Here is a 23384-nt window from a genome sequence, read left to right as displayed (position 1 = left end):
TCAGTGCTTTCCTGATGGTAAAACATATGTCTCTGCTAAACAAACCAAAGGGAGGTAATTGGGGAAAGGGGTAGAAGAGGAAGGAGGGGGACCCTCAAAACAGTCAGTAGCTAATGCTGCTTTTGTGGTTTTATATATTTGCTTATTAAAATGACAATATAGACATGGAACATTTAGATGTAAGAAGCCTTCCTTTAATTAAACAACATTAAACAAATGGACAAAGTAGGGGGTTATGACTTCAGTAATTGAAACATGCTGTTCTGTGCAAGACCAAAACTCTTTAAAGACTCTTTTCACCCAATAATGCCCTTTGTGTTTGCCTGCTCCTACCCCAGCTAGACATTACTGTAGGCCCAAAGTGGCCTTTCCAAACGGATAGGGAATAAGAGAGCACAACACCACTCTTGGCAGATGGAGTCACAGCTCTTTAGAACATTAACATTCGTTGTGCTTTGCAAATCAGTTTGCAACTCAGAATGCCTACTGGCTTAAGCTGGATACCCCCTTTCCCACCACCCCCGTAGTTCTTTTAAAGTTAACTTTAAACCTGTGATGTGAGTAAAGGAATTAAATGGATTAATGTGGATTAACTATAATAGAGCCCATGGATGTTTCATTAGCTTAATTTACAGACTGCCTTTTGGTTGATGCTTGCTATTTTAAATATGCAGTCGGCGTGTCTATATCATAGTCTCATTTTTTCCCTAGATGTTGATGAGTGTCTGGATAACAATGGAGGATGCCAACAGATTTGTGTGAACACAATGGGAAGTTATGAATGTCAATGCAAGGAGGGTTTTTTCCTGAGTGATAACCAGCACACCTGTATTCACCGCTCCAATGGTAAGTACTCCGTCTCGGGGACATGATCCATGGAGTTGATAACATATTCAGAAATTATGTTCTTTATATTTCTCTCATCAGATCACTGAAAATAGTTGTGCTATAGAAGTTGTATAGTGTTTTGCATCCATAGATTTCTGTGAGGTGTGTCTGTTGATGGATTGGTGTTTTTGGTGGTGGGATCTTGAATCTTCTATTATGCAGCCACCTAAACTGACAACAGGTGCATTAGTAAGGCAGGGGAAAATGATTCTGATATGAAGTAGTAATATGTGGAATGTAAAACCACTCACTATTGGAACCAAGAAGCCATTTAAAATGGCAACCTTCCACCTTAGACATTGTGATATCAGAACTTACATTGAAACAAATGGCCAATTTATTTGGGAAATTATACACTCTTTTGCCAGAAGCCCAATAAATTTGATTGAGTTATTGATTGCTTATAGCCAGTATCTGTAAAATCAAGGATTTTCCATGCATCTGTGCTCATAAACTAGTGATGATTTTAGTTAAAGCAAACACCTCTGTAAATTTCAGGCACAGAGGACAAGCTTAGGTGCAAAAGGGGGAAAGAGCAACACAACTATAAATCTTTGCAATTAAGTGGCTACTTGATGTGATTGTTCAGTCTTCTAGTGACCCTAATATTAGTGGGAATACATTTTAGTAAGCTCAGTTAAAAAGAGGTAATAATGGCCCTCAAAGCAGCAAGATAAGTCTGGTCAACAAAATGACCACTTTACATTTTCACTTGCCACACAAACAGGGTTTAAATTATTTTAAATCATTGTCGTTAACCAGAGGTTCCAAAACCTCATAGTCTAAACAGGAAGAACTTTCTTAAAACTCTAAATATATTTCTCACAGTGTGCTTGTTGTGTGTTTAGTATTGCTGAGATACATAATAAACGTGATGTTAAAAATATGTTCAACCTAGAAAATATTTTGTTTCTCTGTTTTTTAAAATGGTTGTCAAGTTTAAAGCAACCAAAGCACTTGGATTTTGAGAACCTGCAATTAAGCTCCATCAGCCAATGCATTTTAAAGGTCGTTATCTACTAGATTTTTAGTCATTCTGTTCAATATAAATGGTTCAAATTTCTGTCCAACATAAAGTAATGCTGACACACGGATATCCAACAGAGCAAGTAGCTGAAAGCTTAATGAAAACCATTTGCAAAGTGCTGCAATACAATCAGTATTTCAATTTGCACATTATAAAAAATCCCAGCTGAAATAAAAGGGAATGTAGATATCCGAGATGGAAGCTAAGGAAACAAATGAAAAATGAGATTCTGAAGGCAAAAGATTTTTATATGAAAGTAGATTTATTGCGGGAAATGGTGCATTTTTATGGTAAGGATGATTCTTAGTGTGCAGGAGGACTGGTGAAGCTGATTTAAAGGGTGACTGAGATATGCCCATAATAAAAATGTGTGGGGTGAATGTGTTTGTGCTAGCTGGTTTATAATGAATGTGTGAAATGAGATTTAATTAAAGCAACAGTCAAAATATTTGGGTCTGAAATAAGAGGTTCAAGAAGCCATTACAAAATGTATATGAATGCTGTATCACTTTTCAAAAATAAAGTGTCAATATTTTTTTTTTAAGTAAACATTGTTCTGTAGCACTGTGAACCCAGACACATTGGGCTAGCGCATTAGAACCAGGAAATGAAACTCGGTGATCTATTTTCTTTGTGCAAGCTTGGAGATGAAGTACAAATGGTAACCAGGCATCATGAGAAGTATATCAGATTCTTTCTATTAAATACATACATTTTTAGATTATTGTTTATTTTCAGTCTGTATCACTTGTGGGTGTCTATAAAAATTATGAGACAAAACAGAGGAGAGATTCTTTTATCAAAGTATTTAACTAGAGACCTCTTTAGTGCTCAAATGTGCTTATGTGGGTGCTCAGTGATTTGTGGGAGAAGGGCACAAGGATCCTCCAACCACATCTACACCCTACATCAGCATGTAGGTTCTAGTCACAACCCAAGCACAACAGTCCAAACATTTCAGCATGGATGTAAACTTTGAACACAGTTAGTCCCATTGATTTGTAAAAAAGGTTAAAATGGATGCCTATCCATACATTTCAGGCACCCTTGATATCATTTAAAAGTACATCCTACGTGACATACTTTGCAGAACAAAGTTTTCCCCCCGCTCAAACGATTTCCTGTTCTTGCATGTCCTCCCACCTTTTTTTAAAATGTTTGGTGAGAAGCTGTGCAATGTGCCCTGATGGAGCAGCCCTCTCTTATTTACATTATTTACATTGGGGTCCAGCTTGAGAGCCTCTGCTGTGTCAGTGCTTTACAGTTGTGCATGCTTAAGTGATTTGGTATTCAGGGCTATACAAGCCACATGGAATTTAGAGGTGAGAGTAAAGGTTGCAGGAAGGAAGAGTTTGGAAGAAGCACCAGAAAATCAGTCTGTGTACACATGGCTGGAATGCTAGCTATAGTTGCAACACTTCTCTAAACTGGCTCTTAATTAAGAGAACTAGTTTAAGAAACATGGTGTCTTTTCATGTTATTAGCCAATGTGTGGTACATGAAATACAGTAGCAGCAGTCCATCTAGTACAGTGGTCACCCACCAACCAGTAGATCGGAATATACTGGTAGATCTTGGAGCCTCTGATAGGGGACCCTAACTGGTTTGGCTAAGAGGTTATCAAGCCCAACACTTCAGCTCCCCTTCCCCCCTCCAACTGCTGCACATCTCTTGCCCTTTTCCCTGTAGCTGTCTCTTCAGGAGCCTCTGCATTCTGTGCAATGCAGGGGAGGGAGAGGAGGGTGCTGATATCCAGGTGCCCTCTTCCACCCTGTATCCTTTCTCTACAGAGCAGAGAGGGGGCACAGCAAGATTTGGGATGGAGTTTGCTGGCTGCTTTTGGGAGTGGTGCAGGGCCAAGGCAGGGGTGAGCCTGGTGAGCCTGCCTTAGCCCCACTGTACCACCACCCAGGGGCCCCCTGAAGTAAACAATGCCCAGCTTGTGCCCACATCCTGAAACCCTTCCCCAGTCATGAACCCCCTCCTGTACCCCAAACCTCTGCCCTAGCCCCGAGCACCCCTGCATCCAAATGCCCTCCCAGAGCTTGCATTTAGAACCTCCTCAGGCACCCCAACTGCCTGTCCCAGGCTCAGCTCCGAGCCCCTCACACTCCAAATACCTTAATCCAAGACCAAAGCCTGCACCCCAACCCACTGCCCCAGCCTGGTGGGATGGAGGGAGGATGGAGTGAGCAGGGACGAGGGCCTCAGAGAAGGGGAACAAAGGAGGCCTGGCAAGGGTATTTGGGTTTGAGGTAGATCATTGGATTGCACTTAACAATTGAAAAAAGTGATCTTGTGCTTGAAAAGGTTGGAGACCCCTCGTCTAGTGCAATATTGACACTACTTGGATTTTACATGTCATGCAAGTTTGTTCAGGAAGAGAACCGGTCTCAATCCTCTCACAAATTTTAGCTTTGCCTTGGGAAACCTCCCTCGGATTGGCTGATTTCCCACCAGTTCCACCTCCTGGGAAAGATCCGCCAATCAAGGCTACTACAGGAAACAGACAGAATTCTCTTCCCTACCCTCCATTCTCCCAGGAGGGGGAAGGAGGAAACAGAAAATGCCCAGCAGCTCATGATAGCTCTGCTCCCACTTCTCCCTTCCCCTCGTGTGCAACAGCACTTCCCCTCTCTCTCTCACTGCAATTCTAGGCCTAGCTTCCTCCTCTCTAGTGAAAGGGGGAGAAAACAACCCCTCTGCTGTGCTCTCCTCCCCCATAGCCTGACGAGTCTCAAAAGCTGCAGCAGGAGTAGCAGAGGTGAGGTGGAGGGGGGCTGATCGGCTGTGAGGTGGACAGGAAGATGGGGGGGGGGGTGAGATCTCCTGAAACAGTGTTCAAAATCACCTTCATAAATGTGGGATCCTGGGCAATACTAATTTTCGACCACCTGCTTGAGGTTGGGTGGTGAGTTTAAAGCTGAAAAGACCAACCCAACAACTCAATATAACACTTCATTTTCAATCTTATTATTTTCGGGGGAGTCTCTTGACTTTGGGGGGGTATGACACATGATCTTTGATCATTTGAGGTTGGCAATACTGTTAGTAAGACTCACAGCAAGGAAGAGCGTGTGATTATGAAGAAATTAAAGAAACAGAGCAAACAAGCAGCATCCTTTGCTCCTAACGCCAAAATCCACATAGGTTGCCACGGAGGCCTTGGCCCGGATAGCCACATTGCACTCCCCAAAGTGATAAGAAAGGGGAAGACTTCTGCACTAGTCATCAGGGGGTGGGGAGTGAGTGCAACATCCCACTTCACAATACGAATGCTTGCTGCTGCATACACTTCCATCAGCATCCAAAGGTATTGTCCCTGCCTTCATCTCAACATCTCTAGGAGTTGCTGGTGGAGCTTGGTTTCTGCACATGCCACTCACATCAGCTGTGATTAAAGCCACAAAAGTATATAGCGGGGATTTTGATATCCTCTTCTGTGCATCCTGGATGGCTTGTTTCCATGATTTCCAGAAGTTTTCTCATTATTCTTATGGGCAAGAAAGGTCAACATAAATTATCCACGGAGAGGTATGAATTTTCTAGTGCCAGGGTTAGACTGATGTTCAAGTTAGGACACATATTCGTTGTGCAATGTTTGTTTTATTTTACTTTTCCCATTACTGACCAACCCTCACAGAATCTTTCGGGGAAAAAGCTCTGCCCAGGAAAATGTGATTCATTTATTTATGCTTAAGATTGATTTCATTTCCCCGCAGATACTTTAGTCTGCAAAAAGAAAAGAGAGGGAACAGGAAGAGTATTTTATGGGGAGGGACAAAACTTAACAGAACATAAAAGAAATTTGCAGTTGTGCATCTGGTTGCAGAAGTAGGCTGTGGTGACTAGTAAATTATGTAAGAGAAAAAAAACTATGTTTCATGGTGCCTTTAATAGAAACCAGAATTAGCTACCTACTAGCCTTAACTTGTCTTTAACCCATTAAGTAATGTGCGCTCCAGAAATCCTGGGAAGATTAGTATTTTAGGCACTATCTACACTACATCAAACAAGACTACAGTAACACAACCTAGGTACCTAGGTAGCCATATTTTCTTGTTCATGTAAAAACAACAAGGAGTCTCATGGCACCTTAAAGACTAACAATACATAAGCTTAAGCCTTCATGGGTCAAAACCACTTTGTCAGATGCATGGAGACTAACACAGTGGTTTTGACCCACGAAAGCTTATGTCCAAATATATCTGTTAGTCTTTAAGGTGCCACAGGACTCCCTGTTTATAGGTACCTATTTAATTCATGCCATTAGACTGTACATGGGGGCAATTGGTATAGCATTAGTTTTCTCTACAATTAACACTCCTCTAGTTCCTATTGCAGGGGGCATGTATACAAGCCCTTAGATACAGCTTAATTCTGTGTCTATGCCACACTCCACCTGGATATATGATCCACAGCCTGTGTAGACATGCCAGAAGTAGCTTTGACATAGCTAGGTCACGTAACAATATGGGCTATACAAGTTCACCTGGTGTGTATGGCTTCACTGTTACTGTTCAATTTGATTTAGGTGACTCGGATAGTAACTTGGAGATGTCCGCACATGCGGCATTCACACATCAGACTGCAATGTAGCCACGCTCTATAATTCTGCTAAAGACTTAGACTACCTTGGTCTTCCATCCATACAGGCTCTGCATCAGTAGCCATGCAATGCAGCTGAAGTGTTATTACTTATGAGAGTCTCACAAAAGCATACTGAGTATATAATCACAAGCACGCCACCTTAAAATCTGTCTTTAATGTTCCAGAAAGAAACATCAGTTGTTTCTGCTCATATATAGATTTTGCTTTCATGATTTTATGTATTTTTTCTGTGAATTAGCCAAAAAAATTCCACATATAGAAAGACATGCCATTTAAAACCCTAACTTTGATTCTCTATCGAAGACATATTGACGCTGATGGGATTATAGCCGCTAATTATTCATTACCAAAGCCCCCTCTATCCTGGCAGCATCAGGCAAACTAAAAAGGCAGGAATAATTGGGGAAGGTGGATTTAAGGGGTAGGAGGAAGCAGATGGAGAGGAACTGAGCTATAAAACACAGAAAATTATGGGGGTTTGGTCAAATTGTGTAAAAGCCTTTTAAATGGATGTTGCCATGGTTTCTCAGACCATTTAAAAGCAATTTGCTGTGGAGTTGCTTGTCCACTTCTCCTTATCCCACAGGGAAATGGTGTTCATTTGAAACTTATTAATTGTGTAGTGCTAGTCTAGAAATGATCTGATGGAAAGTGATGGTTTGAAGCCTGGTGTCAGTTATGGTATATACAGAGATGATTTTAAAAGTTCACTTACTTCTTCAAACTTCTGGCTTCTTTATTGTTGGACAAGAAAATTATACTCAGCTCAGGTTTTTCTCCCCCTCCATCCCAACCTTGGATTTATTTATATTCTCACCCTGTTTTTCATAATTCCAACAGGATTCCGCAGCAGCCAGATAGCGCAAAGCCTGAGTCTTAGAGTAGAAATACCACCCAGTGGTAAGAACAGGGTGGGACTGCAAGTTGTACTTTGTTGTGTTCCCAACTCTTCTGATGAAACTGTGTGATCCTGGGCAAGTTCTTAGCCTCTCTTTAGCATAGTTTAGCCATGTGTAAACTACTGCATAAGGTCTTCATAAGGTGAGATTGTCAGTTTGAGAGCCCATGGTGAATGGCTTCATGGAAATACAAATCATATATTAATATTGAATATTAGTTTGTAAGGATAACTGAATAACTAGTGTGTTGCCACATCTCCATAGCTTTGGAACATCAGAGATTCTCATCTACATTTTAAAAGTTCCTTAAACATGGACAGCCTGATAAATTATTTGGATGTACCAAACCTTACCCATTCTAAGAGCAGGTGCCCCAGGCAATGGAACAATTTCTATTAACAATAGACTGTGCCATTGCAATTTTAAATTGAAATCCGAAAATACACTTACTATGTTAAAAGAGAAAAATATGAGCATGAGGTACATTTTAATGAAATCAGTACCTCTACACTAACATGACTGGGAAAGAGGTATTTTGTCTGATAAAACTTCATTGTCTCAGGAACCTTTTGCTAAATCATAACCAAATATTTAATAATAATAATAATTAATAATAATTAATAACCCATCAGCTTTTTCATTTGCATTAGCTATCAAGTAAATAATGTAATGTGACTGCTTATCTGTAACTGCTTTGGAGAGAGAGGATACAGAAACAAAGAGCAGTATTAATATTTTAAATCTCATTGTTCTTTGATAAAAATGTGCATACCCTAGCAACATCACTACTCTTTGGATTGTAAGGTTTCCTATCTTCTGTATGAGCACTGTGTGTGAGAGTATCCCCCTCTTGACTTTTCAGTGCAGTGTTCTAGACTAATAACTGATTTACTCATGAGGCACCTTATTCATAAAGAGCAGTCTATAGACATAACATTTTTTAATCCTTGTTGTTTCTATAAATAGTGAGAGAGTAGAACACTCAACAGTCTCTGCACTATAATGCACCACTTTAATAGGGTGAGTTTTAAATAGAAATGCAAACACTGGCCAGTTGTAGGGATGGATTGTAACACTTTAAGTACCTCAATAAAACTGAAAAACAGACAGAAAACATTATTGCCATTTGGAGCTTAGTAAGCCATACCTTATTTTATCTTCAGGGTTTTTGCCTTTTAGTTTAACCCAATTGATGTTTTCAAGCTTTTCTACACGACTACGATGGATGGAAACTTAAGCCTGTTTTTATGAAAGCCCGAAGTGACTTGGCCGAAGCATCAGGGGAGTTGGTAGCAGTGCAGAGTACTCATATAGCTCTCCCATTCCACCTGCCATGAAAAATGCTAGAAGTGGTCTAAAGCTGTACTTCAGTTTAACATTTCACATGTCTCCTTCAGACCAGAGAGTGTCCCCTAACATTTGACTAGCGCTTTGGTTTAGTACTGACTCAGGGAAAAGAGTCCCAGTATTCAGTTACTAATACCATTTCTTTCTTTTGTTTCTGACTATGATTTGTGTCCCAAGATACTGGACAGTTAGCTAAATTTAATGATTGTGATTTCACTGAAACTGAAAAACTGAATCTTTCAAAATTCAGAGACTGCTATGTGCCTCAGCAGAACAAAGTAAGTTGAGTTGTAGGGCTCTCTACAGAAGCTGTCCTGCAAAGCACTCCAGTATTTTAGGGGATTTCTGAGAATTACAAAACTGTTTTTTTCCAGTGAGGTTAAAGGAGATGTTAAATACAATCACAAATATATTGCCTGCAACCCTCAGCTGGCAAGAAGTCAACAAGCCAAAAGTCTAACTTACAAATATACCATGACTGACTGGAATCATAATCAAGGCAGACGTATATTTGAACAAGACTCGTGGGGGCAGGGTGGGCACAGGATAAGAGCCTAATAACAGAAAACCAGAAAATGTGGAAATAGCAAAAGTGCAAAATGAGGTAGGATCAGAGGCTAAAATAGGGAATGGGTAAGTTTAAAAATTACTTAGCCGAGTTAGATGTCTTCAAGTTATCAGGTCCTAATTAAATGAATTCTAGAATACTCAAGGAGCTGACTGAGGAGATAGCTGAGCCTTTTGTGATTATCTTTGAAAAGTCATGGAAGACGGGAGAGATTCCAGAGGACTGGAAAAGGGCAAATATAGTTCCCATCTATAAAAAGGAAAATAAGGACAACCCAGGGAATTACAAACTGATCAGCTTCACTTTAATACCCAGAAAGTTAATAGAGCAAATAATTAAGCAATTGATTTGCAAACACCTGGGTCTTGTCTACTCTACTTCTTAAGTTGATGTAAGTTATGATACTCAGGGGTGTGTAAAAAACCCTCCCTGAGTGATGTAACTTACTTTGACTTAAAGCACTAACTACACTGCATTATATTGGTGAAAGACACTCTCCCACTGACATTGTTTCTTATCACCTTATTATAGAATCAGGGCTTGTTTTTACTACCATGCTAAAATCAATACAGCAGTGTCAATTTAGCATATCTGAAGACCTGTTACTTTAATGTGAGAGTGCTCTCCCATCAACGTAATTACTTCACCTCAACAAGAGGGGGCAACAATCAGCATAGATTTATCAAGAATTTTTTTCTTTGCCTTGTGAATCTGGGGGAAGCAGTAAATGTAGTATATCTTGACTTTAGTACAGATACTGATACCAGCTCTTAGAACCTCATAAACGAACTATGGAAATACAGTCTAGATCAGTGTTTCTCAAAGTGGCCTGTGAAACCACTTTGAGAAACCTGTTAACTGGCTGCACCGGTTTGTTTATCTGCCAGCGTTGTGGTCACAGAGTTTCACGGCTCCTAGTGGCTCCATTTTGCCATTTACAGCCAAGGGGAGCAGCGGAAGCAACATGGGCCAGGCTGCTGCTTCCCAGGGCTCCCCTTGGTTGCAAATGGTGAAATGGAGCCAAAGGGAGCTGCGAGGCTCTGTGGCCATGGTGCTGGTAGATAAACAAACCAGTGTAGCCAGTTAACAGGTTTCTCAAAGTGGTTTTGGATATGATCTAGATGGCGCTTCTATAATGTGAGTGTGTAAATGGTTGGAAAACTGCTTCCAGAGAGTAATTATCAGTGCTTCATAGTCAAGCTGGAAGGGCATATCAAGTGCAGTCCCACAAGGATCAGCACTGGGTCCAGTTCTTAAGAAGTATGCAGATGATATCAAGCTGGGAGGAGTTGCAAGTGCTTTGGAGAGCAGGATTAAATTCATATTGATCCGGACAAACTGAAGAAATGGTCTGAAGTAAACAGGATGAAATTCAACAAGAACAAATGTAAAGTACTCCACTTAGGAAGAAATAATTCAGCACACACACACAAAATGGGAAATGAGTATCTAGGAGGGAATAACCCAGAAAAGGATCTGAGGATCACAGTAGATCACAAGCTAACTATGAATTAACAGTGAACCACTGTTGTAAAAAAAGAAACATTCTGGGATGTATTAGCAGGAGTGTTGTAAGCAAGGCATGAGAAGTCATTCTTCTGCTCCACTCTCCACTAATTAGGTCTCAGTTGGAGTATTGTGTCCAGTTCTGGGTGCCATGTTTCAGGAAAGATGTGAACAGATTGGAGAAAGTCCAGGGAAGAGCAACAAGCATGATCTATATGAGAAGATTTTAAAAAAATGGATTTGTTTAGTCAAGAGAAGAGAAGAGAAGACTGAGAGAGAACATGACACCACATTCAAATACATAAAAAGATGTTACAGTTAGGGATATGAATGTTTAACCAATTAACCAGTAAGTCTCACCCATAATAGGCGAGGCTTACCAGTTAAGGTTAACCAATCGGGGCTGGAGCAGCTTCCTGCTTGCTGGTTAACTGACTAGCAGGGGCAGGGTCTCAATTGGAGTATCCAGTCTGGTTGGAGCAGCCACTGTCTACAGCGCCCCCTCCTCCTCCGCCGGGGCTGGAGCAGCCCCCTGCCCACAACACAATATGTTTAACAAGTTAACCAATTAAATGGGATTTTACATCTCTAGTTACAATGAGGAGGAAGAAAAATTGTTCTCTTTAGCCCCTAAGGTGATGACAAGAAGTAGTGGGCTTAAATTTCAACAAGGGATGTTTAAGTTGAACATTAGGAAAAACTTCCTAACTCTCTAGATGGTTAGGCACTGGAATACATTCTGTACAGAGGATGTGGAATCTCCATCTTTAGAGATTTGTTAAGAGCAGGTTAAATAAACGCTCCTATCAGGGATCTTCTAGGTAATACTTAGTCCTGCCATGAGTGCAGAGGACTGGACTAGGTGACCTCTCAAAGTCCCTTCCAATCATATGAGTCTATGGCTGTAAGATTAACTAAATCTAAAAGGAAATGCAGAATTTACATTTTTCCCTCTCAGTGAACCAAACCTGACTAGCAGGGGCAGTAAATTGTTTAGAGGTACAGTAGTTACCTCTCATGGTTGCAATAACTAAGTGCATTTTGGCAGGAAGGAATGGAACTGATGGGAAAGAGTCTGTTAGAAATCACATAACCGGAGATACTAAGAAGCGTGTCATGAAAAGAACAGCTGTTTAAAACACCTAGCCATAGCATGAACAAACTGTCAGAAAAAGAAGGGAATCTGTAAGTCAAATAAAAAATCTCTCCACACCTGGGTGACACAGAATGCAACAAACAGTTTGTAGCTCAACTCTTGACTAACACTAGTGAGAAGCAAAAGTGGTATGTATGGTTGGGAAAACACACTGGAAAGCAGTACATTTTTAAAAAGAAAATGCGTGAAAGGAACCTTCACACTCAATCATTCAATAATACTGGAAGTGTACCAATATTTTCCTATGTCTATTCAGAATTCAGTAAGGTTATAATAAACACAAGAACTGGGAGCCTCTAGTACTCAGCAGACTAAAACTTCAGGTGAGGAAGGTCTGGAGACAGAAGTAAGTCAAAACACCCTGGAAGAAATTCACATTCATATGTAAACTATAATTAAATGGAAAGGCATTAAGTATACTGTATGTGATACACATCATGGGGTGTATCTCAGATGGAGGAGGGATAAATTGATAGATGAGCGATGCTATTCAGTCCCAGTCCTGTGATGATCATCTGAGCACCATCTGACAGACATTCAGCTCCTTCAAAGCCTATTGATGTTGTCTACAACATTTATTGTGGCCCTTACAAGTTTTCATTCCCTAATTTTTTCATTAATTAACCTCAGAAAAACACACAGGCTATGTTCCTCTTCTCCACGGACCATGGAAGTTTCATAGACCAGGACAGAGGTGGCCAGAGCAGTGGTGGTCAAGTCTAGTGGTTTCAGCAGGAGTTGTGAACCAGGGATGGATTCTGAGGCTATGTCTATGCTATAGAGCTTTTAAAAGCTCTGCCGTGTCCAAGGAATGTGTGTGCTTTTCCGAAAAAAATTGGCATCTCCGTAAACCTCATTCTACAGGGGAAAAGGGATGTTCCGAAAGAGGGTTTTTTTCTGACATTTGGCCCCATGTAGACGGGCCAAATGTTGGAAAAGCCTCTTTCGGAAGAAAAGCAGAAAAAGATCCACAAATTGCGGTTTGCAATTTGCGTATCTTTTTCCAACTATTCTTTGTTGTGTAGACATAGCCTGAGTCAGAGCTTGAGTCAGAATCAAGAGTTGAGCTAAGGATCAGAGCCCAAGCTGGAGTCTGAGTCAAACCAAGAGATGGAGCCCGAGTCAATAGCCAGGGGTGGGCCATAAAAGCAGGGATCCGGAACAAAGCGAGCCTCAGGCAGGGCTCAGGAGTCATGTAAGAAGGCAGCGTCCAATGCAGCAACCCAGCCAGGGATTAAGCTAATTGTTCAGACAATTTCCTATATCTTCTATCTGAATTAGTGAGTCCTAGACTAATGGAGAAGCCAGACATCTCCTCCAGTCAGGAGCTTTGAGAATGGTACCTCTACTCAGCTGGGGTCCACCAGCCCTCACTCTCTGCTGGTACAAGTGAGATATTGGGTGGTTGCTGTCATCTGAAGACTGGCTGGGGACCCATAATCCCTCACTGGTGAACATTGGTTATGACACCCACTGGCAGTCTCCTGTCTGCTTTGATGGGTAATGACACAATGTATTTTTGGCTTGGAAAACCAAGGCTAATCAAGGGGAATTAAAGCCCCCGAATATTTATTAATATTTTTCCACTGTACAATTGTGTGTGTGAGAGAGAGAGAGAACGAGAGAGAGAGAGCGAACACAATGTGTGTGTGTTGCGCTTGTCACCAATTACATTCATGAACTGTTTTAAATTATGGGGAGGTTATATGTAGCTCTGGATAAGTTGATGGAATACAGAGTTTGTAGGAGTGATACAGTAGTGAAAATATTAGCAACAGCATAGGAGTTGGCTCTATGGGTCACCCAAAGGGGGAAAAGGTGGCTACTCTGCACCCACTGGAAGACCCCTTGGGTCAGTACCTCCCTCCTTTGGTGCCTCCCACCGGCTGGAGGCCCTGCTGATTGGTGCCACTCAGTCTTTTCCAGCACCTACTACCCACCACAGCTCTGCTATTTCACAGCATGCAGGAGATGCTAAGGGAAGGGAGAGGAGCAGGGGCAGGAAGAGGCGGGGGGTCTTGGATGATGGGGTGCAGTGAGGATGGGGCCCAGGAGTCGAGCGCCCCAGGCAATTAGATAAGTCGACACCTATAAATAAGTGTCTCTTTTCAGGCCATCATTCATCTTAGCCATGAGCGTTAGCCTGAATAATAAAACTAATTTTGCCATCACTAACAAAAATAAGCGGATCTAGTCAATGATATGTGCCCTTGCTACATCTACGTGGGGTGTAGCGTGATTGCACAGCTTCAAAAGACTTGTTTAAGTTATAGAGGGACAAGGTGACCTGAAGAAGAGCTCTATGTAAGCTCAAAAGTTTGTGTCACTCACCAACAGAAGATGGTTAGATAAAACGTATTATCTCACCCACCTAATATCCAGGGAAGAATGCAGCTACAATAGCATTCATTTAGCCGTAGCACATAGTGCAAAATGTTTCTCCCACAGCTCCAACAGAATACCATCTACCTGTGGAAAAATATCCTTTTCCCTTCCCATGATATGGAGTACCCCCTTTAAGCTTTCCAGAGTGTTTATATCAGATTAAATCATAGCACAAGCAATGTAACTGAATATAACCTAGGACAGTGTGCTGTAAGCATCAAGTTACAATAGTGATTTACCAGCCTTGGCAGTTTTTCCCCCAATAGAAAATACGGACTGAGGATAATGTTACAGCTACAATCTCCAATCCACATCAAACTATAAAGTACTAAACAAGTCATGACCAAGTAAACACATTTCTCCTTTCTTAGGAGCTAATTTTTTTCAGACATTGATATGTGAATGTTGCTATATTAGTATTTTATGTTATAAGAATTATTTATTTAAACTGACTTTTCTATAGAATGTTCCAAATACAAAGCTGGGAGAAGTAGCAGTACAAATGTATCCTATAGTGTGCATTCTTGACAAAAGGTAAAGTAAGTTCTCCCTTTAAAAGTACGATTCTGCTAATTAGTTGCACTTCTGATGCCATCTTTCATCCAAAGACATCAAAGCACTTTATAAACTCCACTTAAATGTCATAATACAGCAATAAGATAAGCAGTATTTTCTCCCATTTTATAAATCATGTATGTAACAGAAAAATGTTAATTGACTTGGCCATGGTCACACAGGAAGTCTGTTGCAGAGCTAATAATCCAAGTTGCCAATTTTGCTAAAATTTAGTTTCAGAGGGGAAAGTGGGAGGGGTCCCAGTGATGTTGAAAATCTCATTTGGACATTATCAGAACCAAACATTTTGATTTTTTTTCCTATCAAGTCTACTTTTACTTCAAAGGAGGGGTTCAGTATGCAGGCTGCCCTGAGGAGAGAGGACTGCCCCAGCCCTCTATCACCACAGCAGCTTGGGGCCAGATGAGACGTGCCTTTCCAAGACTGCTGCAGCTCCAGCAGGCACAGCCAAGGGAGGGGTGTATGCCTCCTGGCTTAGGCAGGTCCAGGTTTATATACCCCAGCCAGATCAAAGAATGCAGTGAACCGCGCACTTTCCCTGTGTTCCCTCAAGAAGGGGAACAGTCAACAAAGTTCCCATATGAATTGGGGACATAGGGGACTTCAGGCCTCCCCCACACTCTCCCTAAAGGGTACCTAGGGAGTGGGAGAGTCAGGACTGGGGCTATCCTGGATGGGTGGGCACCCCAGCCAGCCCTTTTCCCCTATCTTGTGATTCTGCCCCTTTTTTCTGTATGGTTTTATGAGACGCAATCCTATTCTTGGCACATCCCCTGTTCCTGGCACAACCAAATCCTTACCTTGGTTTAAGTTATGATAAAAGGAAGTTGTATACTGAATGTGGAGATTCCTGGCTCTTACCATTTAGAATGAATTCCTGAACAGACAGACGCACAGACAAATTCTCTCAAATATATAGTAGATTTTAAAGTTTTGGAGGGATAATTCCTATTTGGAGCAAAAACAAAATTTGAACTCTTCCACAAAATGGAATTTCTGTTTTTCTTCACAGCTCTACTGAGAATAGAGCCCAGATCTCCATAAGACACACAGCTTTCCCCTTGGACCATCTGATCTAATATCCTTCCCCTGCATCCAGTATTCTTTTCTCATCAGCACACATTACATTATATTTTTAAGGGCCAAATTATAGAATCATAGAATTGTAGAGCTGAAAGGAACACTAAGAGGTCATTTAGTCCTGAACTTAGGTATGACCTATTAACCTTCGACAATTCCTGTGAGGTGTTCTCCACTCTGTTCTTAAAAACCTCCAGTGATGGGGATTCCACAAACTCCTTCTGACACCTGTTCCACAGGCTAACTATCCTTATAGTTAGAAAGTTCTTCCTAATGTCTAAGCTAAATCTCTTTTCCTGGAAATTGAGCCCATTATTTCTTGTCCTATCTATCTTCAGTGAGTATGGAGGATAGCTGACCATAGTTCTTTTTATAACAGCCCTTGACATATTTGAAGACTATTATCAGATTCCCCCTCAATCATGTTTTCTTAAAATTAAATATGCTCAGTTCTTTTAACCCTTCTTCATAGGTCATATTTTCCAAACCTTTTAAAAAAAATTTTTTGTTCTCCTGTGTGCCCTCTCCAGTTTGTCCACATCTTTCCTAAAACGTGGCAACAGAATTAGACGTATAACTCCAGCTGATGCCTCACCAGTGCTGAGTATAATTGGACAATTACCTTTCATGTCTTACATATGAATCTTATGTTGATACATGCCAGAAGGATATTAGCCTTTTTTGCAATGTTAATGTTAATTCATAATTGTTATTTCACAATGTTAATTCACAATGTTAATTCATATTTTATGATCAATGGTAGCCCCCAGATCCTTTCCTGCATATTACCACTTAGCCAGTTATTCCCCATTTTGTAGATGTACATTTGATTTTCCCACCCTATCTGTAGAACATACTGAAATTTCATCTTCTTGATTTCAGATGAATCCTCTAATTTGTCAGTCATTTTGAAATCTAATTCTGTCCTCCAAAGTGCTTACAATCTCTCCCAGCTGTGAGTCTTTCATAAAGTTTATAAGCATACTCTCTCTTCCACTATCTAAGTCATTAATAAAACATTAAGTACTACCAGACCCAGGACTGGCCCTGTGGGACCCCATTAGATACATCTTTCCAGTGTGATTATAAACTACTGCTAACTATTCTGATAGTGTGGACTTCAGGCTGTTTTAGCTATTTCATCAAGACCACATATCCCTAGTTTGCATAAGAGAGTCTCAGAGGTACTGTATGAAAATTCTTACTAAAATCAAGATATATCACATCATCTGCTTCCCACCTATCCAGTAGACTAGTAACTTTGTCAAATGAGTAAATTCAGTTGATTTGGCCGGATTTGATCTTGACAAATTCCCTGCGACCCCATTATCCTGCAGATGCTTACAAATTTTAATAGGAAGCAGGTTTAAAACAAACGGATGGAAGTACTTCTTCACACAACGCATTCAACCTGTGGAACTTGTTGCCAGTGATGTTGCAAAATCCAACACTGTAACTGGATTCAAAAAAATAATTAGGTAAGTTCGTGGAGGATAGGGTGGTCAGGAAGTCTATCCCATGCTCTTGGTATATATAGGCCTATGACTGCCAGATGGTAGGATGAGATGACAGGGAATGCATCACTTGGTGATTGCCCTGTTCTGTTTACTCCCTTTGCAGTATCTGGCATTAACCATGGTCAGAAGACAGGATATTGGGCTAGATGAATCCTGGAACTGATCCAGTATGTCCATTCTTATCATCTTATGCATGTTACGTTCAAATAATTTGTTCCAGCATCTTTCCAGGTATTGCTGTAAGGTTGACTGATCTCTCTATAATTCCCTGATTCCTCTTTGTTCACCTTTTTAAAAATAGCTACTGTGAGTGTGCTTCTCCAGTCCTCTGGGCCCTCACCTGTCTTCCATGAGTCCTAACAGATAACAATTCTGAGACAGCCAATGCCCCCTATGTTGAGTTTCATCAGGCCCTGACAACTTGAATACATCTAACTTATCTACTACTCTTTAACCTATTCTGTCCCTATTTTGGCTTGCATTCCTTCTTCTTGTTAATATTAATTGTACTGAGTATCCAGTCACCATTTTAACTTTTCAGTTGATAATGAAGCAAAACAGGCATTAAATATATCAGCTTTCTTGATGTCACCAGTTATTGGCTCTCCTGTCACACTGAGTAGCAGACCTGCACTTTCCTTCATCTTTCTCTTGCTCTTCATGTAATTTAAGAACCTCTTATTGTTTCCTTTGATGCCCCTTACTAGATATAACTCATTTTGTGCCTAAGCCTTTCTGATGTTTGTTCTTACATGCCTATGCTATTCTTTTGTATTCATCAGCAGATTGTCCGTCTACTTAATCTTTGTAGGATTTCTTTTTTCATTTTCAGCTCAGTAAAGAGCTCCTGAGGCTGCCATATTAGCCTCTTATTAGTCTTCCTGTCTTTGCTTTGGGATAGTTTGCATCTGTGCCTTTTATATTGTTTCCTGGAGAAATTACCAGCTCTCCTATTCTCTGTTATCCGGAGAGGGATGAGGATCTTGTGCAAAAAGGGGGTTTTGCACAAAACGAACATGTCCACACTGCTTGTTTTTGCACAAAAAACCCTTGCGCAAAAATGGCTTGGAATAGATTATGCGACAATCTGCTAATCAGTGCTTCATTTGCATTGCCTCCTCCAGCAAAAACTGATAGTGTACACATAGCCTAAGTGTGCACTCGAATCCTTCACTCTCACTTCCAGAGCCCATCAGTCATGCTAGCTGGAAGGGTGATAGTAGAAATAGCCCTATTCCCACTCCTTTTTCTTTCTTTCTTTCTGCTCCAAATTTGTCTGCTTGTTTTCTGTGGATTCAGCTCAGTCAAATGATGAACAATTTCTGCAGATGTTGATCAACTTTAACTCATATTGAAATTATCGGGAGTTCAAGGATTTCAACATAGGATTAGGGCTTTAGACTATAGTAGGGGAGAACAGACAGTACTTCTTATAGGCTGTGTCTAGACTACATGCCTCTGTCGTCACAGGCATGTAGATTAGACACATAGGCAAAGGCAAATGAAGCCGCAATTTAAATGATCGTGGCTTCATTTAAATTTACATGGCTGCCATGCTGAGCCGACAAACAGCTGATCGGCTGTTTGTCCGCTCAGCGCGCTTGTCTGAACGCTCCCCTGCCGACATCAAAGCCCTTTGTCGGCAGCCCCGTTAGTCCTCGTGGGATGAGGTTTACCGGGGCTGCCGACAAAGGGCTTTGATGTCGGCAGGGGAGCGTCCAGACAAGCGCGCTGAGCGGACAAACAGCCGATCAGCTGTTTGTCGGCTCAGCGCGGCAGCCATGTAAATTTAAATGAAGCCGCGATCATTTAAATCGCGGCTTCATTTGCCTTTGCCAAAACAACAAATCTACATGGTTCCGTCGACGGAGCCATGTAGTTTAGACGTACCCTCAATGTGCACAGACCCAGAAATGACATCTCTGTACAGGATGAAGTGCACAGCCAGAGCCGCTGAATTAAAATCAGGTAAAAAAAAATCCATTACAACTTTTTTACAATTGGGAAAATTGGATTTTTGACTAAATGTATATTTTTCATAAATATTATTTTCTTTGTCCTTTTTTAAAATTTTTAGTCAAGCTTTTGAACACCAAACCACTGAAGCATTTTTATTTAAATTTACCGCCAGTGTGCCTCATGGGAGTTGTAGTTTGGTTGCATCATGTCTACATTCTCCTCTCTGAGCTGGGCTCCCCGGCCAGATTTCATCTCCCACAATGCACCACTACTAGGTGATTCACATAATGCCCCATAATCTCCCACCTTGAAGAGTGGTGGTGGTACCTTTTGGGATAGTGTGAGAGACAGGAGCAGAAAATGGGAATATTCCTGAATCAAACTAGGTCAATTTTTGGCCAGAATTTTTGGCCATGGTAGGATGTGTGGGTTGTTTTTGTCAGCTGGATTTTTTTTTTTTTTTGCCAAAAAGTCAAAAATTGGGAGCAGGAAAACCCCTCCATTTTGCAGCCAACTCTACTGAATGGCAGTTTTTGAGCTGAAGAGAAAATGACACTGACTACTCCTGTTCTTATGAGTGAGGTGAGTCTCACTGATGAGTGTGGTCTCCTCAAGCACTCCAGGGCCAATGTACCTGCTCTTGGCTTTCCTACAGGTAATGCTTCCAGAACCCTCCATTTTTCACAGGAAGAGCTAGAATTTGGCCTAAATGCTTCTCTGATGGGTACTTGATTATGCTGCTGTAATTGGGGTTTTGAAAACATATAATTAAGAAATCCTATAATTAACTGCCTGAAAACAGGATTTAGTGAGCAAATACTTTCCTAGCTAATCTAGATATCTGTCTCTTATGCTGAATAATTCATTTCCCCATGAATACTTCAGAAAATGTTTGGTACCTAGATATCATATCTTTTTGGCATTTGGCTAATATGCAGTTCATTTTCAACTAGGCTCAGCTGAGATACCTTTCTCCATGGAATCTTATGAGAGTTTTCGTAAACTGCCATTCCTAAACTAGGTCTTAAAGATGTTGAATAGTTATCTGCCCAGAGACTGAAATGCTGTATGCAAAAAAAAAAAAAAAAAAAAAAAAAGGTACCAGAACACAATCTGCAGCAATAAAATAAAAGCATAACAATAGTTATTCTGAGTACATAGATTTAAAAAATCAGAGTATTAGTAGGAGTAGGAAGCTTTGTATTTTATTTCTTTGCTATTCTCTTTAGGATGTCAACACTGCATCTGAGAGTGACCCTCTCAGAGGGAACAGAATTTGCAAATAGAGTTTACACTAATGCTCTAAAAATAGTTATGTAGATGCTGTTGCAGGAGTTTGAACTTTGAAAACCATCCCCAATTCACCAGCATGAGAACCCGTGCTCCTGCCCAAACCACAATGTCTACCTAGCTATGTTTAGAACTCTAGTGCAAACCCCACTAGCACAAGTGTGTGAACCCTGGGATGGGAAGTCTGTTACCAGATGCAGTGTAGACATGTCTATATCCAGTGTGATGGAATTTGTTATTGTGTTTTTTCTGATATATAGTGACCAAAGAAGCTTTCCTATTCTCTATACTGTTGGTCCAGTTTTTAATTCAGCTTTGAGGAACAACAAAGCTGGCTGTGAGTTGTGTAAATTATGTCTGTATGTTGTATTATTTTCTTAATATACTTCTTTTTAAATAGAATTTCAAAGTCTTAGAGAGATTTTGCATAATGGATTTAAATGCTTAAGGTTTATTTTTTATCACATAATTAGAATCTTTGAGGTGTAGCTAGACTTGTTTTGTTTCTTCGTTTCCTCTGAAAACATCATTTTCCTATAAAGATGTCATTTTATCCTAGAGTCTGGAATGACTAACTGCATGGGAATACTCCTATGCTGAGTTATATCGATCATGCCTCATCCAAAGTGTGATTGTGGTTTGAAAAGAGGCACGATTAAAATGGCATGTTGGTGTTCCAAATGTATGCTCCCCAGTGACTTCCAGACATTATTTACAAGATTTTCCCACTTGCCACAATAACCTGAGTTTAAAAAAAAAAAAAAAAAAAAAGCATGCTGTATGATTTTCTTTCTTACTTTATGCAGCATCCGAGAGGTTGCTAACAGTAGATCACAGAATCAGAGATTAACTGGGTATGTTGTTGATGTTACATCAGTGAGACAGGGCTACATATCAAAAGCAACAGGATCTTTCCCTTTTTCCAGCATCATCCTTCCAAAGCCATACTGACTGCCTGTTATTGACAATACATTTGTGGTCTTTTTCAGAGGTTCTGAGCACCCACAGCTTCCAGTTGATTTTAGCGGAAGCAATGAGGTCAGCACCTCTGTAAATCAGACCATTGGTTTTGCCAGTAAACAGAGTAAATAGGCAAGTATGAGACCTGGTACATGTAGAAATCAGGCTTTGTGCATTTGACTGTCCTGATAATTACTGCACTTGAAGTTTGTGCTAGGTTGCATGGTTCTTTTTTTCCCCCCTGTAGTTCTTTTTTTCAGAGCTTATGAAAGTGAGAGAGATTGTGAGCCAAGCCTACCACATGCAAGTGCTATGTAAACTTTCCTATGCGGTTCTGCCAGTTCATCTTCACTCATCCCGTGCTTTCACCTCTCATCCTGTTTTTGAACACAGAATACTGATAGTTAGGTACATACATGGATGTTAGGATGAAATAAGATTCCACCAGGCCCTGGGAGACCTCAACCCTCACCCACAAGTCCTCCTCCCCCGCCCTACCTCTTCCTGCTCCCTCCCCTGAATGCACCGAATCCCACTCCTTCCCACTCCCAGCACTGCCTGCAAATTGCAAAACAGCTGCTCATGGTGAGTGGATGGTGCTGAGAGAGTGGGGGAGGAGGCTGGAGGGATTGCAAGGGTACAAGAGGTACTGAGGGGGCGCTGCTGGCGGGTGCTAAGTATACACTATTTTTTTCCACCAATAGAATCAGTGCCTATGCAATAAGGTAGCTTTGATAAAATATGAGAACCCAGCTCTTCAGAATGCTTCCCCTACCTTCCCACACTGTAGTATTCTGGCTGAAGTGGAGACATGATTTAAAGCCCCATCAAACTCCCATTAACCTTAATGGGAGTTGGACAGACTGGTAAGAGACTAAGAACATCTGTCAAAAGCTAAAGCAACAACAGCACGTCTAAACTAAATGCAGTTGAAGCTGTTATTATTTATTCGTATTACAGTAGCACCCAGAGATCCCAGGCAAGATGAGGCCCCATTATGTGAGGTGATGTATAAACACACAGTATGAAACAGTCTCTGACCTGAAGTGCTTGCATTCTAAACAGACAAAACTAACAAAAAAGTAGGAGAAAGGAAATACAGTTATCTCCATTTTATACATGGAAAAACTGAACCACAAAGAGTTTAACACCCAAGTCCTCAATGGTATTTAGGTGTCTTGGATATCTTTGAGAATCTGGCCTAAGTGACTTTCCTGAATCCCACAGGAAGTTTCTGACAGGACTAAAAACAGAACTCAGATCTCCTGAATCCCTTTCCAGTGTTGTAATCACTAGGCCATCTCTCCTCCTTGTCAAAAAGTCCCAGCTGGAGAAGAGACAGATTACAAACCAGTTGAGTTTTACACAAGATTGGTGAGAATTTTAGAGAGGGGAGTAAATGAATGTAACCAAAAGTTAGCAAAACTATAAAGATCAGAAGTTAAAAGGAAGACCGAATAAAGGGGAGAACATTGCTAATGAAAAGCTCTATAAATTGCTGGGGCAATTATTTATATCCATGGCCTTTTGTCACCTAGTTTTCTGATGGCAGTGGAAAGGCAACTTCTCTGGTAATTTTATGCTGGAATGGAAATTGGTACTCTGAGGAAGGAAC

General features: G+C 40.8%; 1 protein-coding gene across 8 annotated transcripts in view; it reads left to right on the top strand.

Moving 5' to 3' along the window:
- SCUBE1 (signal peptide, CUB domain and EGF like domain containing 1) overlaps positions 1–23384 on the top strand; it is a 294385-nt gene that overhangs the window by 72283 nt on the left and 198718 nt on the right. For all 8 annotated transcript variants that reach the window (XM_006127715.5, XM_006127713.5, XM_014575791.4 and 5 more), the window contains exon 4: positions 712–846. In XM_006127715.5, the coding sequence (XP_006127777.3) occupies positions 712–846 (135 nt within the window). The remainder of the gene's footprint in view (positions 1–711; positions 847–23384) is intronic.

This window comes from Pelodiscus sinensis, chromosome 1 (assembly GCF_052426305.1).
Source record: "Pelodiscus sinensis isolate ZL-2025 chromosome 1, ASM5242630v1, whole genome shotgun sequence".
NCBI lineage: Eukaryota > Metazoa > Chordata > Testudines > Trionychidae > Pelodiscus > Pelodiscus sinensis.
Note: the sequence above shows the minus strand (reverse complement) of the source record. Positions and strands in the feature narration are given on the sequence as shown.